The sequence below is a fragment of the Microtus oregoni genome, unplaced genomic scaffold, assembly GCF_018167655.1.
Source record: "Microtus oregoni isolate MIOR12 unplaced genomic scaffold, Mior012 000026F_ref0000081, whole genome shotgun sequence".
In the NCBI taxonomy this organism is placed as follows: Eukaryota; Metazoa; Chordata; class Mammalia; order Rodentia; family Cricetidae; genus Microtus; species Microtus oregoni.
Window position 1 is genome coordinate 34,675,581 of NW_024543085.1, and position 19,546 is coordinate 34,695,126.

General features: G+C 47.5%; 1 protein-coding gene across 3 annotated transcripts in view; it reads right to left on the reverse strand.

Moving 5' to 3' along the window:
• The window catches only part of LOC121463493 (sugar phosphate exchanger 3), a 45,557-nt gene that overhangs the window by 13,459 nt on the left and 12,552 nt on the right, over window positions 1-19,546 (reverse strand). For all 3 annotated transcript variants that reach the window (XR_005976443.1, XM_041675746.1, XM_041675745.1), the window contains 8 exons: window positions 17,430-17,580; window positions 15,218-15,326; window positions 11,213-11,305; window positions 9,733-9,816; window positions 6,474-6,619; window positions 3,893-3,989; window positions 1,513-1,597; window positions 600-778 (listed from right to left, as the gene is read on the reverse strand). Coding sequence is in view for 2 of the 3 variants with exons in the window: in XM_041675746.1 (XP_041531680.1) it covers window positions 600-778; window positions 1,513-1,597; window positions 3,893-3,989; window positions 6,474-6,619; window positions 9,733-9,816; window positions 11,213-11,305; window positions 15,218-15,326; window positions 17,430-17,518 (882 nt within the window). In the remaining variant the exon portion in view is untranslated. The remainder of the gene's footprint in view (window positions 1-599; window positions 779-1,512; window positions 1,598-3,892; window positions 3,990-6,473; window positions 6,620-9,732; window positions 9,817-11,212; window positions 11,306-15,217; window positions 15,327-17,429; window positions 17,581-19,546) is intronic.

Consider the following 19,546-nt stretch of genomic DNA (forward strand, 5'->3'; position numbering starts at 1 on the left):
GAAGGGGAACTGAGTGACTTAACCAGGTCTCACAGGAAGTTAGCGGGCAAGATGGAAATACAACCTAGGCCTCTTAACTTGTACTCCAAGGGTAGGGCACCCAAAACATCAAGACAGACAGACTGCAGCAGAAGGGGTCTAGCTCACACAGAGGTTTTCCTGCAAAGGTTGTGGAAACACTGGAATGTGTTACCAGGAAATACTGAGTATTCTGCCCTGGACAGGGCAACAGCCTGCTCCCTGGAATGTCCAGAAGTCACAAACAAGGCAGAGAGTGAACCATTCAGAACCCCTCTAGGTCCGTGTAGATGCCACAGGCTCAAAACACATATTTAAAACCTTGTTATTTTTGCCTCAGTAGTTTACAAGCTAGGTCAGGGCAGCGATTTGTGGGCTACATCTGGCCATGTCTGTCTGCAGCTTCTATGTGCTACAGAGCCGAGTGACCACACTAAGATTTCTCAGTTCCCCCAAGCTGCAAATATTTAGTCTCTGGGTTTTCAAGGCTATCGGGGAAGCTAAGGGATGCAACACGATCATCTCAAAACAAAACATATCAGCCCGACCCCTGGCCAGGGAGAAGCCAGGAGAGCCCGTACCGGTATGACTCCAGGAAGGCAGCAAGCCTGGTGAAAGCTTATCGCCGTCACTTGGGTGACAGCCCCATCCTCTTGGATTGAATAATTGGGCTCGTACTCGTCTTCATTTTCAGCACCGTTAATGAGAGGCCTGTGTGAATCTTCTTCAGGGTTTTCTTCCGCTTCAATACTTGGAAGACCTAGGACAGCAAAAACAGCGGCCATTTACAGAGCACCACCATGTGCCTGCCCACATGTGAGGCTTTGCACTCATCACCACTTGGGGGCTGAGGCTGTTCTTATTTTCCTCATGTTGAAGACCTAACTAGGGTTCAGACACCAAGGAAATTAAAACCAATAAAGGCTCCAGAGTCTGTTGGCTCAAAGATCAGAAGAGCTGCACACCCCTGTTCCTATGGCTTCACTTGTACACACTCCATATTTAACCATAAAAAAATATCAAACTGGCTGGGCAGTGGTGGCGCATGCCTTTAATACCAGCACTCGAGAGGTAGAGGCAGGCGGATCTCTGTTAGTTCGAGACCAGCCTGGTCTACAGAGCTAGTTCCAGGACAGTTAGGGCAGTTACACAGAGAAACCCTGTCTCAAAAAACAAAAAACATCAAACTGAATCATCTTTCTAAAGGAAAAGAATCTAGTCTCAAGATGTGACATTCTTAGCCAGTATCTCAATTACACAAACCGTCTACAAATGTTCGGACCTTCCTGCACTCAAATGTGAGCCTCACTCCCCTCAAACACATGCAGTGGTAACAGACTGGCTGTAACTGGACAGGATGCACAGGGCAAAACTGCTCCTAAGTGCCCTGAGAGGAGTGTGCAGCTTTCCTCCGAGAATCCCAGTTCCTGTCCTTGGACCTCCTTGGCTTACAACAGTAAGGTATTTTGAATGACAGAGATGGCTTCTCCTCACCAATTTCTTCTGGTGACACTAGTAGCCCAAAGAAGATGACAATCCCGCCAGCAAACTGCACAGACGCGGTCACCAGAAAGGCGTACTGGAGGAGAGGAAAGACAGCTGAGGTGAATCTTACTCAGAGGTGGTCATCATAGCTGTGTTCATTACAGACACACGAGGGGAGGTTGGGAGGACTTCAAGACCCAGGGCTTCCTGGCTAGGCACTGCGCCAAGTGTCCTGACCTGTGAGTCCCCACTGCATTTTCCCAAGGACATGGAGAGGCTGACAGAGGATCATCAGGGTCCCCTGGATACCAAGTGGCACTATTACGATTGAAAAGTCAGGATTAGCCCCTGAAAATCTCATTTTTTTTTTGTCATTCAAACTCCTACAGAGACACAGTATCTGCCCTTGAAGACATGTCACCCAGCTGAGGGGATTAAGCAATACCCTACAGTCTGAACAGGTAGCATGCAGCTAAATAAATGAGACCTAGCCCTAGCAGAAACCTACAGGATTCAAAAGGAAGAAGAGCTGAAAGGAGGCTGATGCAGCTCGATGACGTTGAAGGGCATGGTGGGAAATTATCCTCCTGGGCACAGCAGCAGAGGCGCTGGCAGCCTGGGGATGGGATGGGCGCTCCCCGCGTGCCTTAGGGGAGGGCTTCTGTCTGGGACCACGGGAAGAAAACTGCCACGGGAGGTGGAGGGGAACCTGAAAGACTCAGTGGCCAGGCTGTATGAGCTGCCTTATCGATACAGACAATGAGGCAGAATTTTTAAACAAGAAACGCCAAAATCAAAGTCACGTTTCCAGAAGCCAGATTCAGGAGCAGCACAGGGTGAGTGAAATTCACACTTGAACAATCGGTACAAGCCACGTGTGAGCGATGGGAAAACGTCCACGGAAAAAAGGTGACTGTGATAGGTGATGGGCTTCTACCTGGACCAGAACAGCTCTCTCTCAGAGAGCAACTTCCTTTTAATCACTTAGGTTTCTAACCGGGCAATCCATTCAAGAAAATAAGCACTAAGAGGTGGAGTAAATCCTTTCTGCCCGATCCCTTCCCAACCCATCCAGCTCTCAATTATCCAAACATATAAGCACTGCTGCGTAATTTTTGTTCTGCAGGGACCACTGGGAAACATACAAGCTAATTCAAGCAATCCAGCCTGCCTTTCTCCAAACTGGCATCTCAGGGCACACTGCCTGGCCTGCTTGTTGTCTGAGATCTTCCCAGTGTCTGGATCTCCTTCAGTTCAGAGCTCCTGGTCTGGAGTCGCAGCTACACCGCATCCTCCAACAGGTTCGCCGGAGCTTAACTACCTCTCTATCGGCTGGCTTTTAACATCAGTCTTTGCTATTACAAACTGTTCTGAGATAACTGCAGATAACACTGACTGTACGCGAGTAAGCACATTCGCTGGTGCCGCTACTTCCCGGAGGTGGAACAGCTTGGTCAGAGCAGCTGTAATCTGACAGACATTGCCAACAACTGCCATGTCCATTGCTTCACAACCTCAAGAGCACCACAGGTCACCGGCCTGCATTTTACCAGGCTAGTAAACACACAGTATAGTCTTTCTGTTGTTCCCTTATTCTTTTACTTGTTTTTTAATAAAAATTAACTGGTTAAAAAAAACCTCAAAATGTACTTTTATGACTTTCAGACAATCTACATCCTTCTTATTCCTCATTCACACGTACACACTTTGCAGGCAGAGCACGGACTGCCCAGCTCTCCACACACCCAGAACTGTAACAGCCAGCACACTCAGCCTCTTGCTCTGTGGCTATAGGGACCATTTTCCAGGGGTTTTACCTCGAGCATCACTCTGGCTCCTAGGCCTATCTGGGATGGATGTCTAGGGCTTCTTGACCATGATTCCTCAGGAACTCAAAGCAGTTAAAACAGTCCAAACAGCTGGCAGCATCTGATGACAATGCTCCCAAAGGAGCATCTGACTCAGAGGTCAGAGAACGGGATCTGTCTTTACTCCTCTTTCTACAAGCACAGGCTTACTTTGATTTGAGCCAACTGGGGATTCACTACTCCACCCCACTCAGACTCTGCCAAATGTTCAGCAGACTGAACATGCCCACCCAAAAGACTACCTCCCATCTGGATGGACTTTGTTGGCTGTGTACCCTGGAGACAGAAGGTCCCCTCAGAGGCCCCTCCACACCCATGATTGACCCCTGAGCGTTAGTGTTCACCACACAACCCAAGGCCCCTGCAAACCAAGTCAGCTTCCTTCTCAATAACAGCACACACTGTGGCCCCTTCTTGCCAGGCGTGGTGGTGCACGCCTATAATCACAGCCCTCAGGAGAGGTCACCCTGGCTTAAATAGCAAGAGCAAGTGTACACACACAATGGTGAAAAAATACCCACCTCATAACCATACTGCAGAACAGATGAAGCCAGGCACGCTCCCAAAATATTGCCCACTGAAGCACAGGCACTCCAGAGACCAAAGACAACGCCTCGGCTAAGGAGAACAAAGAAAGACCAAAGGCAATGTGTCAGAGGGATTCTGTGTGTGTGTCAAAATAAAAACGGCTCAAACAGTAAAGATGTACATTACGAAGAATTAACATTCTATTTAAACCTTTGAAAAATATGCCAGAATGATAAAACCAGATTCTTCTGAGATTTCATGATGCTAGATTTTCATTTAGATGCTAAATGTTGACCTCAGAGTCGGAGCACTTGCAGAGCAATAGAGAAATCTTGAATTCCTTGTGCAGAAAGAACTAAAGAAAAGAAGCCAGGGATGGTGGCTTACGCTTCTAACCCTTCTGCATTTGGAAGGCAGCAGGTTCCAGGCACCCATGTCACACGGCAAGACACTGCCTCAAGAACAAACAAAAAAAGATGAAAAGCTCCAATACTATAAAAACACTAAAACCCATCAAGGGGTCCTGGAAGGGGAAAGTAAGCAAGCCAGGACCTCGGCGTACGAGAAGAATCTGGCCTATGGAAACTGATTCTTTTCAGTTCTCCTAGATGAGTGGACGCCATGGATTCCTGCTAAGGTTTCCAAGGAGTCAGAGTCTAAAGCAACACTCGCCTGGCTCCTCTCGCCACAGCAGCTTCAACACCAGTCTGCCAGGCACCTGAGAGGCCAGAGCAAGAGGATTACAAGTTCAAAACCAGCCTAGGTTCTACAGTAAGACTCCGCCCCTTCAGAAGCCCCTCCACACCCATGATGGACCATGGGCAGCGGGGCTGCCAAGGCAACACCCCCACTTTTCACTCAGGGCTCATACTTTTATCATCTTTCCTCTTCTTGCATTACATTCTTGAAAGACTTCCACGCTGGGCTGCAACTTGAGCGGTTAGAGTTCATTACACAGTCCAAGGCCCCTGCCAACCAAGTTAGCTTCCTTCTATCAGTAACATCACACACTGTGGTCCGGAAAGCACGAAGCCTTCCTGCCAGGCACGGTGGCGCACGCCTGTAATCACAGCGCTCGGGAGGCAGGGAGGTAGATCTCTGCGAGCTTGAGGTCGGTCGGGGTTACACAGAGACCAGAAATTTTAAGCCGAGTGTGGGAGCACACACATGGGAGGCAGAGCAGATGGATCTCTGAGTCTGAGCCAGCTTGGTCTGTACTAGTCAGGGCAACTAGTGAGACTCTAGCTCGAAAAAATAAAGAGACAAATGGGCTGGAGAATAACACTCTATAGTAGAGTACTTGCCTAGTATTCATGAAGTCCTGTGCAATCTCTAACTCCACCAAAAATTCTTTTTATTCATCTTTCTTTCTTTCTTTCTTTCTTCTTTGTTTTTTTGAGACAGGGCTTCTCTATAGCTTTGGAGCCTATCTTGGAACTCACTCTGTAGATCAGGTTGACCTCGAACTCACAGAGATCTACCTGCCTCTGCCTCCTGAGTGCTGGGATGAAAGGCGTGCACCACCACTGCCTGGCTTCATCTATTTTTGAAAACAAACAAATAAAAACCCAAAATATAAAAAGTAAACATCTTTCCAATGCAATCTTGCTAACCTAAAGTCAGAGCGAAACGGAAGGCATTAGGCACTGAAATACCAGAGTGCTTTTGAACGGTACTTATCCTCACGGGACAGTTTATAGGTAAATGTTAATGACCAAGGGAGCTCCCGTTACGAAACTGGGGAAGGTGGCAGCTGAGAAGCACCAGCAAGAGGGTATGCTGCACACCACAGTGGAAGGCACTGCGTATTCGGTTTCCTAAGTGTAAGAGCAAACACGCAAAGAAAGCAGACAGGAGGTGAGCATGCCATGAAAACACATACACACTGTCCAGGGACAATGACTAAACTCCAAGTCATTAATGCTTCTGAAACAGGAGCCTCATCAACAATGGTAAACCACACAGCAAGTCTGCTTCACTTGACCTATTTCCCTCCTATGCACTCAGCATGCCTTCTTTGGGTAGACATGGAGGATTCATCAGCAGGCACCTCCCTTCCTTCTGCAGTCTGCACCACACATACCAAGTCCAACAAACATACTCTAACATGAAGGGAGGGGTAGGGGATGCTGTAAGCCCCAAATCACGGCAACATTTGAATTAGAGCACTCCCCCTTTCGGTGGCCTTAGGCCCATCACACAGATACCTTTTCTTCTGCACTCAGCATCTTCTATAGGCTACACAATGCTCTATAACTGGGCTATGTCCCTGACTTTCATGGCTGTTTCCTTATAGTTAATGCAATGATAAGGAAACCACAGTCTCAAAATGTGGCAAGGGGAGCTAAACTCAAACCAACACGCACAATGGATGGCATTCGGGTGGAACAGTGACAGTTTTCTAGGGAGAGAGGCTAAGAAGAAAGAACTGGGAGATGCAGCCACAGGAATGTGCCTCCCTGGGTGTCTACGGACCGTCACGCTCATGGACCTTCTCTCTCCAAAACAGAGAGGATGAGGCGTGCTCTACAGCCCCGAGTTAGCAGAGTCTGACCAGAGAAGGACGCAGCATACCCAGCTTTCCCGAACCAGTTGCCCATCACAGCCACCACACAGGGCCAGCCAGTGGACTGCAGCAGGCCGTTCACAATCCACAGGCCGCAGTACAGCCACTTGTTGTAGAAGCGCAGCCATTCCGTAAGAGTGCCGAAGACAAACTCCTTCGAGAAAAGGAAAGAGAAGGGGACACGCTTTCAATATACCCAACCACTTTTCAGGATACACAAAAACTACAGCCGTGGCATGGGGAGACGGCTCAGTGGGTAAGCATGCTTGCTATGAAAGCATGAAGACCCAAGTTCAAATCCTAGCACCCTTGTCAAAGCTTGAGTGTGGTCTTATGTACCCTGGCAACCCAGTGCTGTGTGGGATGCAAACAGGACTGCTGGGGCTCACTAGACGTCAGCAAAGCTCCCACCCAGTTCAGTGAGAGACCCTGCCTCAAGAAAGTAAGGTAGAGAGTGAGAGAGCAAAACCCACAATGTTCTCCACTGGCTTCTGTATGCGTGCACCTGCATAAGCACACGCGCGCGAACACACACACGTGAACACACACACGTGAACACACATACTCCCTTCAACTTGCACCCTCCACTCTAGAAGCAGAGGCCTTGTTTTCCATCTATTCCCTCATCCCCTCTAGGAACAGCAATCTCCAGAGGACTGAAGCACAACACAAACCCAGGTGTGCACACTGGGTCAGAACAGAACCAGGCGCTGAGCTTCGGGACTGTCCCAGGTAAGCCCACTGTGACTGAAAGATTGTCCCAGGTAAGCCCGCTGCGGCTGCGGGACTATCCCAGGTAAGCCAGCTGTAGCTGCGGGACTATCCCAGGTAAGCCAGCTGTGGCTGCGGGACTGTCCCAGGTAAGCCCACTGTGACTGTAAGATTGTCCCAGGTAAGCCAGCTGTAGCTGCGGGACTGTCCCAGGTGAGCCAGCTGTGGCTGCGGGACTGTCCCAGGTAAGCCCACTGTGACTGTAAGATTGTCCCAGGTAAGCCAGCTGTAGCTGCGGGACTGTCCCAGGTGAGCCAGCTGTGGCTGCGGGACTGTCCCAGGTGAGCCAGCTGTGGCTGCGGGACTGTCCCAGGTAAGCCAGCTGTGGCTGCGGGACTGTCCCAGGTAAGCCTGCTGTGACTGCAGGACTGTCCCAGGTAAGCCCGCTGTGGCTGCGGGACTGTCCCAGGTGAGCCAGCTGTGGCTGCGGAACTGTCCCAGGTGAGCCAGCTGTGACTGCAGGACTGTCCCAGGTAAGCCCGCTGTGACTGCAGGACTGTCCCAGGTAAGCCCGCTGTGGCTGCAGGACTGTCCCAGGTAAGCCAGCTGTGGCTGCAGGACTGTCCCAGGTGAGCCAGCTGTGGCTGCAGGACTGTCCCAGGTGAGCCAGCTGTGACTGAGGGACTGTCTCAGGTAAGCCAGCTGTGGCTGCAGGACTGTCCCAGGTAAGCCTGCTGTGACTGCAGGACTGTCCAGGTGAGCCAGCTGTGGCTGAGGGACTGTCCCAGGTAAGCCAGCTGTGACTGCGGGACTGTCCCAGGTAAGCCAGCTGTGACTGCGGGACTGTCCCAGGTGAGCCAGCTGTGGCTGCAGGACTGTCCCAGGTAAGCCAGCTGTGACTGCGGGACTGTCCCAGGTAAGCCAGCTGTGGCTAGGCAGTTACTAAGTTCAGTCATGTAAGCGAGCCCTGCCTATCATCTGCTGAATTATTCAACAGTTTCCATCATGCGCAGACATTCTGCTCAAAGGGACATTTTATTTGCAGTTCAAGTCTATTCTGAGAGGACTTGGCGTGGGTAAGTAGAATACTGTAGCTCTCAGCTGTAAGTCTAGAATAGGACAGGAAAATGGTCAATGGTTGCCAGCCGCTGTGGGAAGAGGGAGAGGTAGTTATTGGATCATGCTTGTCTGTGGAAACAAGACTACAACCTAAAGGGTTTATATATACATCTGAATGTTCTTAAATATTAAAAAAGTATATAAGTGCAGCTCATTGGCTTATAAAACGGTGTTTTGATATCTAAAACTTTAAGAAAAAAGTTTTTTCAGTATGCAAATGGCAGACATTGAAAGACTAAAATAAATCAGAATCTGACTAAAGTCTAGGAGATGAGGGGCTGGAGAGATGGCTCAGAGGTTAAGAGCATTGCCTGCTCTTCCAAAGGTCCTGAGTTCAATTCCCAGCAACCACATGGTGGCTTACAACCATCTGTAATGAGGTCTGGTGCCCTCTTCTGGCCTGCAGGCATACACACAGACAGAATATTGTATACATAATAAATAAATAAATAAATAAAGTCTAGGAGTTGATTCAAATCAATCAATAAGAACCCAGCAAGATGACTCTGATTCAGATGCTGCCCTGCATAGCACCTCACTATCAGGTGCCATTTGTATACACACAAACACACACACACACACACACACACACACACACACACAACCCTTGCTGAACTGTGCGAGAAAGGGATCTGCACATCCCCTTGGCAAATGAGGAAGGGGAAAACACTGGAGAAAGAGGAGGCAAGCTGAGCTGTCCCAGGCTAGGGTCTGGGGGCTTACTCTGGAAAGCAAGACTGAAATCTAAGCACAGGTGAAGAGGGAAAAACGCATTTAAGAGCCCAGAAGAGGCCATGAGTGATTCCTGCCAGAGCAGGACCTCAGAGAGAGGAGCAGAGACAGGGGTGTCACCTGGCCACGACAGGGCCGCCTGAGGCAAGAAGATGGAGAATAAAAGCATTGGGTAGCGAACAGTGGCCAGGTTAGGGAATCAACAGTCAGGGCAGGCAAGCGAGCGTGACTGTCAGGCAACCTGAGACCAGGCTCCAGAGAGCCCCACCACCGTGCTGTTTATTCAGACTATGGGAATCAAGGGAGGACGCCAGGGTTCTTGCTGTAGAAAGATCGGCCTACGTGAAAGACACACAGGATGACAGACGGCATGAAGACTAGCCTCATTCCTCCACGCTAGATCCAGAGGAAAGGGGTAGCCATGATCTAGACCATCTGATCAAAATAGCAGTAGCTGTGTGTTTTTAAATTTTATTCATTATTCATGCTTATGTTTATGATATGCAAGTATGAGTTGGAGTACACACATGCCAGAGTGCACTCGTGGAGGTCAGAGGGCAACTTTTCGGCGTGCCTCTCCCATCCACTGTGGGATCAGAGGATTGAACTCAGGTCATCTGATTTGCACAGCAAGCTCCTCTAACCTGTAAGCCATCTGGACAGCCCAGTAATAACCACTATCCCCATAAGAATCTTTCAACTTACCACAAATGCAGAAGAGCACATGCCAAAAGACAGCACCCATCGCAAATTCAGCCGGTCCCCAATGACGCCGCTGATGAAGAGGCCCTAAAGAGAAAGCATTTCACTGATGGCTCCACACAGTAACGGTCTAAACTGGAAGCACATGTTACAAACGGGGCAAACTAAAGGGAGGTAACTGGAAAAGTCCAACCTCACTCACATCTCTACCCTAACTGTCTATGGATGTCAGAACCTCAGCAAACATCGGCAGAAGAAGACAGAACAAGCCCCCAGGCATGTTCCATTTTCTGGATGAACTAGATTAAACAGTGGTCCTGAGGCTTCCTGCAGGATTCTCCGAACCATTTGCACTTGGGGTTAAAGCGTGTCCCCACGCTGGGTGGTAGTGGCATATGCTTTTAGTCCCAGCACTCAGGAGGCAGAGGCAGGCAGAGCTCTGTGAGTTCCAGGACAGGCTCCCAAGGTACAGAGAAACCCTGTCTCAGAAAACAAAAGAGAAACAAAAACAGAAGTGTTCCACACATGCACGGACTGGCTCTTGTAAGGCACAGGACAGAAGTGATGCTGCACCCAGCTGCATGTTCCTCTTCGATTTCAGGGCATCACAAAGCAAGGAAGATGGGAAGGCTAGGAGGGCGATGGCCAACGAAAGGCACAAGTGGCTGCTTCCCTCCTCTCCTAGGACCCAGCAGGAACTAAATACCTTAAGTGCAACACACCTTGGAGTCACTGTCTTGACTTCAAACATAAATGGACACAGGACCAACTAATTCTGATAAACCGACTGCCTTAATAACACAGAAGCCTCAAAGGATAAAAATGACAAGGAGAGCTCATCCCTGCACACTGGAAGCATAGCAGTAGACTCTGCTCTACAAAGGCCACAGGAGGCCTTGTGGATCTGTGAGGAAGAGGGCAGTGAAAAACCCTCAGCTCTCTTTCTGATGAGGGGACCAACTGGTTCCGTACTGCTCCAGAAAGCGCCATGCCTGGAGACCACAAAAATAAAGGCAAATCAACAGAAAGAACCAATTAGGGGCTAGAAAGATAGCTTGGTGGTTAGGAGCACTGGTTGCTCTTCCGGGGTTTCACTCCCAGAACTCACACGGTGGATCAAAACTGTCTGTACGCCTGGTTTCAGGGAATCTGATGCCCTGTTTCACCTCTATAGACATCAAGCATATATGTGGTGTACAGACATACATGCAGGCAAAATGTTCATACACATGAATAAAGACACATTAAAAAAAATAAATTTTCAGCCAGTCAGTGGTGGCACACGCGTTTAATCTCAGCACTCAGGAAGCAGAGGCAGGTGGAACTCCGTGAGTTCAAGGCCACTCTGGGGAGAGTGACTTCCAAGACAGCCAGGGCTACACAGTCAGGGCTGTCTTAAAAAACAAAACAGAACAAAACTTTAAGTAGTTATTTAAAAAACAAAAACAGACAAAAAAAAAACCTCCAAAATTTTAAAACTTACCACAGCATAGGAGAACAAAAAAACAGTATCTAGTGTTCCAAGGAAAAGAGTGGCTTCCTCTGTGCTGGGGAACAAATGGTTGCTGCTCCAGACCTGCAGAAACACAGGACCAGGACAAGTCACTCTGTGCGACTCTAGTGCCTCACACTTCCCAGCCACCCGCGTCCACCTCCACCCCACACATCCCACACAAGCCTGGAGGCAAGGAAACAGTCACGCGTGTACACACGTGGAAAGGGCACACACCATCAGAGCCCCCGTGTGAAAAGCTGCACACTTGCAAAGTCCAGCTCTGCCAAGGACCCACTACTACTTCTAGCGCACTGAGGATGTTCCTTAGTTAACCCTTTCTTTCTCTTCAGTCAAACCGCCAAGACGCTGGTGACCAAGTCATTCCAGTAATAAGACTAGGTTGTGGGGGGCTGGAGAGGTGGCTCAGAGGTCAAGAGCATTGCCTACTCTTCCAAAGGTCCTGAGTTCAATTCCCAGCAACCACATGGTGGCTCACAACCATCTGTAATGGGGTCTGGTGCCCTCTTCTGGCCTGCAGGCATACACACAGACAGAATATTGTATACATAATAAATAAATATTTTTAAAAAATTAAAAAAAAAAGACTAGGTTGTGTATGCAAACGCAAGCATTTAGAAGAAATAAGTTCTGGGTGAATTAAATATGCAGGAATTAAAAACCACATGCACCTCCATCCAGGAAAGCCATGTTTTATATACTTTAAAAAATGACTCCCTGGGGCTGGAGATATGGTTCAGAGGTTAAGAGCAGGTTCTATTCCCAGCACCCGCATGGTGGCACACAACTACCCAAAAATCCAGCTCCCGAGAACCTGACGCCCTCTTCTGGCCTCAGTTGGAAACAGGCACACATGTGCACACATGCAAGCTTAACACTCATACACATAAAATTTTTTTTAATTAATAAAAAAATAGAACAAAAACAGCCTCCCAGATGAGCCGCTGCCTGGAGCTGGGACTGCAGCAAGACCTGACCCCAAATGAAGGCCGGAGCATTTGGGGCAGGACACAGCTCTACGGCTTGAGGGTTAGGGCAGAGGTTAGACTGTGCACTTCAGAAAACTAGAGAGAAACTTTATTGTTGGCGGTATTGTTTTTTAAGATTTATTTTTGGAGTCAGCGAGGCAGATCACAGGTATAATCCAGACCACCTGAGCTGACCCAATGGTGGAAGGAGAAAGTGGACTCCGGACACCATCCTGTCCTCTACATACTGCCGTGGCATGCAGGTGCCCACGATATACACATAAAATAAATAAATGTAATTTTAAAAAGTTAAATATTTATTTTTATCTCTGTCTTACTGTGGGGTGGGGCATGCACATGCTTGCACATAAGTGCAGGTGCCCCAGACACCAGAGGCATCGGAGCCCCTGGAAATGAAATTCCCAGTGACTGTGAGCTGCCTGGCATGGGTGACGAGACCCCAGCTCGGGTCCTCTGCAGGGACAAGTGCTCCTAACTGCTGAGCATTCATCTTTCCAGACCAAAATTACTGAACCTTTTCTTTTTTTTTGTTTTGTTTTGTTTTGTTTGTTTTCAAGACAGGGTTTCTCTGTAGCTTTGGAGCCTGTCCTGGAACTAGCTCTTGCAGACCAGTCTGGCCTGGAACTCAGAGATCCACCTGCCTCTGCCTCCCAAGTGCTAGGATTAAAGGCATGCACCACCACTGCCAGGCGAACCTTTTTTTTTAATTAATTTTTTTATTTTATGGGCATTGGTGTTTTGCCATGGGTATCAGGTCCCTTGGAAGTGGAGTTACAGACCATTGTGAGCTGACATGTGGGTGCTGGGAATTAAACCCAGGTCCTCTGGAAGAGCAGTCAGTGCTCTCAACCACCCAAAATATTGTAATTTAACAGAAGGTAAAATCCTGGGGGCTGGTGGATTTAAATTAGTTTCCCAGTTTCTGCCTTGGGTCAGAGTGTGGGCATCAACAGGATGGGATTGTAAAGAAACTCAGAGCTCTACGTGGCACGCCAGAGCCTGACTTCTGTGGAGCTGAGCAGTCAATGCAGACTGCAAAGTCAGCAGTTCTGCAGAAAAAGAATAGCACCACCTACTGCGACATCAATTAGAGTCGAATAAATACCTAAAGGACTGGGGGTGAAGCCCCGTGGTGGGGTGCTTGCTTAGTGCAGATGAGACCCTGGATCCGATCCCCAGTACCAGGACGGGTGGATTAAGCAGCAAGCAGGTTAAAGAGCCGACACTGTCCCATAGGAGCTAACAGTGTGAGTGGTCACCACCATGAAGAGACAACCAGGCCCAAGGCGGCTCTTAGTGAAGCCTGCTCACAAGGCTAACCCCTAAACATCAGATCACCCTAACCAGACTAGGGAGGACTCCCACTCTCTGCACCCAGCAATCCTGAACCCTGCTTTCCCAAGACTCTGGAATCTCAGTGTGCCTGTGTGACCAGCGCCAATAAAAACCCTGGTAGACAGCAATTCACGGCTCTTGTTAAAAACTAGAAAACTAGAAACACTCTGCGTGGTTTCCTGCCGGCTTCACGCTGGGCGCTTTTCCGTTTGCTAATTTCACTTCCTGCCCTTTCCCTGCAGTAAACCCCAATGCTGAGTGCTCTAAGCTGCCACTAACCCATCACACCTGGGGACCCAGAGTCCCCAAATACAAATCCCAGATTTCTGGACACTGAGCAGACTGAAGCTGAGTCCCACACTGAGAGCTCAAGGTCACCGAACTACAGCTGGAGGACCCAAAGATGTTTTGCTCAAACAAAAGAAATGAGGGACTGGCAAGGACTTCAAAATCTAGGACCACATGATGGAAAGAACAAACACTTGAAAGAACACTCAAAACATACAAATAAATAAAATTCATTCTTTTTCTAAAAAAAGAAAAAGGGGGCTGGAGAGATGGCTCAGAGGTTAAGAGCATTGCCTGCTCTTCCAAAGGTCCTGAGTTCAATTCCCAGCAACCACATGGTGGCTCACAACCATCTGTAATGGGGTCTGGTGCCCTCTTCTGGCCAGCAGGCATACACACAGACAGAATATTGTATACATAATAAATAAATAAATATTTTTTAAAAAAAAGGTATTTATCTCGCCCCAAAGGGAATGGCAAAATTTAGGCAGAAAATGGGTGAGGAGGGGCTGGAGAGATAGTTCACCAGTTAAGAGTACTTGCCGGGCGGTGGTGGCGCACACCTTTAATCCCAGCACTTGGGAGGCAGAGACAGGCTGATCTCTGTGAGTTCGAAGCCAGCTTGGTCTCCAAGAGCTAGTTCCAGAACAGGCTCCAAAAGCTACAGAGAAAAACCAAAAAGAAAAAGAAAAAAGTAGCCAGCTGGATGGTGCATACCTTACTCCTAGCACTCGGGAGGGAGAAGCAGGTGGATCTCTGTGAGTTTGAGGCCAGCCTGGTCTACAGAGCAAGTTCCAGAGTAGCCAGACTACATAGAGAAACCCTGTCTCCAAAAAGAAGAAGCCAGGCAGTGGTGCGCTCACCTTTAATACTAGCACTTGGGAGGCAGAGGCAGGCAGTGTGTTCAAGGCTAGCCTGATCTTCAGAGTGAGTCCTAAGCCAGCCAGGACTAACTACATAAAGACCTTGTCTCAAAAAATTAAAAAAAAAAAAAAATTTAAAAAAGGAAGAAAAGGAGAGAGAGAAAGGAGAGGAGAGGAAGGAAGAGAGGAGGGAAAGGAGAAAGGTGCAAGACTAGAATAAAAAATAAAAAATGAAAACTAAATAACTAAATCAAAGGGAGAAATGCACACAGCACTTGCAAAACTCAATGACCAGAGCTGTGTGAATTCCCAACAGAGAGAAACACGGTGTTGGGCTAGGTGCCTGGGCTGAATCTGAAGGTTCTGAACTCACAGCAGTCTGGAGCTCAAACTCTAAGACACAGTAAGTTGTTTCAAAGTCCTGATCAGATGATATGAAAAGAACTTAGGAATCGCTTAAGGGAGAGCTCTTCTTAGCTCCACCCCAGCACTCCGCGTACCTCTGCAGGCAGGTCAACGGATGTGTTAAAAGCACTTGGGGTCCACTGCTTGGAAATACTGACTTTGACGTTGCTGAATGTTTTTCTTGACGCGTGGAGCAACGAATAGCTGCAAAACACAGAGAGAAAACAGAACTGAATGAGAAGCAAAGAAAACAGCGTTCAACAAAAACCAAAGGTGCACATTTGTTTTATTCAAGTTTGGAAGCTTTACAAGGAAAACTGCAAAAGCTGCCAATGAAGGCAGGCTCTGCTGGGGCTGGAGAGAGGGTTCCGCAGGCAAGAGCACTGGTTGTTCTTCCAGAGGACCTGGTTTCAATTCCCAGCACCCACATGGCAGCTCACAACTGTCTGTAACTCCAGTTGCAGGGGCTCCAACGCCTCGCACAGACATGCATGCAGGCAAAACACCAATGTCACAAAATAACATGTGTAGTGTTTTCGATAAAGATTAAATAGGGCTGGTGGGATGACTCAGTGGCTAAAGGATCTGGCTCCAAGCCGAACAGCCTAAATTCAATCCCTAGGGCACACGTGGTAAAAGGTGAGGAACGGTTCCAAGATCTTGTCCTCTGACCTCCACGCTCACGCCATGGCAGAGGGCACTCGCGATAATTAAATGGTACTAAAAACGTCACTTAGGACTATAGAACCATAAACACAGACAACTCCTCCAGTCATGTGGACTAGTTCGGGGCTGCTAAGCCTCAAGGATCACAGGAGTAACCCAAACTCCTGACAACATCCCTCTCATCTTTGCTGCTCTCAGAGGCTCTGTCCATCTCTCCTGAGCACACACATCTTTGTTTCAAGCTCCAGGTTTCAACAGAGAGCACCTGACATCAGATTGGGGTTTCTCAACATCTGCAACAATGTATATCAACAAGTTCTCTGTCAAGGTTGAACACTTGCAGCACACCTGGTCTCTGACACTAAATGAAAATAGTAAACCTCCATCAGGACAATCAAAATGTCACAGACTGTCAAATCACCCCTAGAAAACAAAATGACCTTGAGAACTATTATCCTAGCCATCAACAAAGTATAATAGGGATATCAGAATGCACATCTATAATACAAGCACAGAGGCAGTGGGACACACACACACACACACACACACACACACACACACACACATAATCAGGCTAGCCTTGAAACCACAAAGATGTACCTGGTCTCCATAAAAATAGAGTTGGAAATAAAGCTCAGGGGCTCAGCCTAGAATTACATGCCAGGACTGAATTCTATACATAAAGTTACAAAAATAATAGTAATAATAATTAAGAGCCACAAAACAAAATGTGCTGCTAAGCACAAATAAAATGCTATGATTTCATTCCCATCACCACAGAAATTAATTAAAATAAAACTTTAAAATTGAATTATGTGAGCTGGAAGCTGGCTCAATAAATACAAACACTTGATGCTAGCTAGGTGGTGGTGGTGGCATGCACCTTCAATTCCAGCCCTCGGGAGGCAGAGGCAGGTGGATCTCTGTGAGTTTGGGACCAGCCTGGTCTACACAGCTAATTCCAGGACAGCCAGAGCTACACACAGAGAAACTCTGTCCCGAAAAAAAGAAAGAAAGAAGGAAGGGAAGGAGGGAGGGAGGGAGGGAGGGAGGGAGGGAGGGAGGAAGGGAGGGAACAGAATACTTGCTGCTGCTCTTGCAGAGGAGCCAGGTTTAGTTTCTGAGCACCCATGTGATGGTTCATAACCCTTAATTACTTCACTTCCAAGAGCTCCAATGCCCTCTTCCAGCCTCCACAGGCATTGCATGCATGTGGTATACTTACAGCATGTGGTGTACATGCAGACAAAACATTCATACACATAAAGTTTTTAACAATGTCAAATTGTAGCCACGTGAGGTGGCACACGTTTTAATCCCAGCACTCAGGAGGCAGAGAACTCTGTGAGTTCAAGGTCAGCCTGACCTACATAGCAAGTTCCAGTACAACCAGAGCTACACTTTGACTTCTGAGAATGTCATTAAATATTTGGGGGGTGAAAGCACAGCTGAGCGTGAGAGGTTTAGCTCAGCAACACAGAATGCACTCAGCAAGCTTGCAGCCATGAGTTCCGTGCCAAGCATCAAAACTGAAACAAAACAAATGAGGTACAGACGGAAGCCCGTGTCAACCGGCACACTGGGCTCTCTGATTGCAACACCACTCTTCGGACGAGTCGGGAAGAGTCGGGAAGCCACTACCTGAAGAAAGTGAGCAGGAACACGGCGACATGGTGATGGCTGAAGCCGCTGAGCAGAGACCCCCTCTGCAGAAATCGTGGCCAGGCCATGCTCGCCCGCCTCCCTCTTCACCCCGACTTCAGTCTTCAGTGATAAATTACATCACTTCTTTCTGGAAAGACAAAGATACATTATTGACATTTCTTTTTTCAAGCAAAAAGCAGACCTATTGGCACATGCCTCTAACGCCAGCACTTGGGAAGTTCAGGCAGAAGAATCGAGTTAGCTCAGTTCATCCTCAGCTACCAAGTGAGTTTGAGTCAGCCTGGGCTACAGGAGATCTGTTACAAACACACACACACACACACCAGAAAAACAGACAGAGAGAATGATAACCCAATCTATCTGAAATAAGTTTTGTGAAATCTGAACTAGTAGGTTTATGACCAGTCAATGAATAATCACAACTTCATCTCATAAGCTATCTGGTACCAGAAAACTGTATTGAAAATTATGTATTGTAGTCACGGGCTAGTCCTGGAGTAGAAAAAGAAACCTCAACAAAAGAATATACCCAGTAGAAGGAACAGTAGTGCAAATGGAGAAGAAAAGCATTCATTTTTACAGAAAAAGCAAAGGAGGTAAACAGACAACACAGAAGAACTTAGCTCTTAAAAGTAAGTAACAAAAGTTCCAATTAAGCCAAGCAGTGGTGGTGGCACATGCCTTTAATCCCAACACTCGGGAGGCAGAGGCAGGAGGATCTCTGTGAGTTCGAGGACAGCCTGGTCTACAGGGTGAGTTCCAGGAAAGGCTTCAAAACTGCATAGAAAATCCTGTCTCGAAAAACAAACCAACAAACAAAACCAAAAAAGTTCCAAGTAATATTGGAAATGTTGATTAAAATAAAGAGTCTGCTCAGGGCTGAGGAGTCAGCTCAGTGTTGGGAGCATGGACTGCTCTTCCAGAGGAACTAGAGCTGAGCCTAGTTCCCAGCATCTATGTATCAGGCAGTTCACAGTGTCTGTATCTCCAGCTCTAGGGGATCTGCTGCCTCTGGTCTCCATGGGAACCTGCACCCATGTGCATGCATGCACCTGCAGATACATATACCTACATATAATTTAAAATAATAAAAAACAAACCTAAAAAAAATCTAGAGAAATGGTTTAGTGGTTAAAAGCACTGACTGCAAGCTGAAAACGGCCAAAAAAAAGCACTGGCTGCTCTTCCAGAGGACACCACAGGTTCAATTTTTAGCGCTTCAGTTCCAAGAAACATGTGGTGCACATACATATATACATGCAAGAAAACAGACAGACATACAAATAAAATAAAATCTGTTTGAATACATTAATACATACTTTCACTTTAACTGGGCATGGTGGCATTCATCTGTAATCTTAGTGTCAGGAGACTGAGGCAGAATCATCAAGACTAGCCCAGGATACACAGAAAGCCACTGATAAACCCATCCCTCCAAAAGAAAATTGTTTTAGTCCCAAATAAATAAGAATGTAGCTAATTTCACTTTGAAATCATTCCTTCTGAAAAATGCTAACAAATTTATGAGCCAATAATAAAACTAAAAACTCTGACAATATAACCTGTTTATAATTCCAGAAGTTACAAAAACAAGAGCTTATCATGTGTTGCTACCAAAATTACAGTTCTTGGTCTTGGTAAATTGCTTGCATGGAATTCAGGAAGTCCTGAGTTTGGCCCCCAGCACCATATAGACCAGGCATAGTAATGTATGCCTGTAATACCAGCACTGGAGAGGTGGACGTAGCAATTCAAGGTTGGGGTTGGGGAGATGACTCAGTGGTTAAGAGCACTGGCTGCTCTTCCAGAGGCCCTGAGTTCAGTTCCTGGCAACCACATGGTGGCTCACAACCATCTGTAATGAGAACTAGTGCCCTCTTCTTGCAGGCAGGGATGCATTCAGACAGAACACTGTATAAGTGATGGAGGAGGAGGAGAATTATTATTATTATAATTATTATTATTATTTAAGGTCATCCCTGATATACAGTAAATTCTAGACCTGCCTGGGAGTACCTAAGAGAAAAAAGAAGCAAAGAAAACACTCCTTCTACCTGAACACATTCCACCTCAAAACACTGTAAGAACATAAG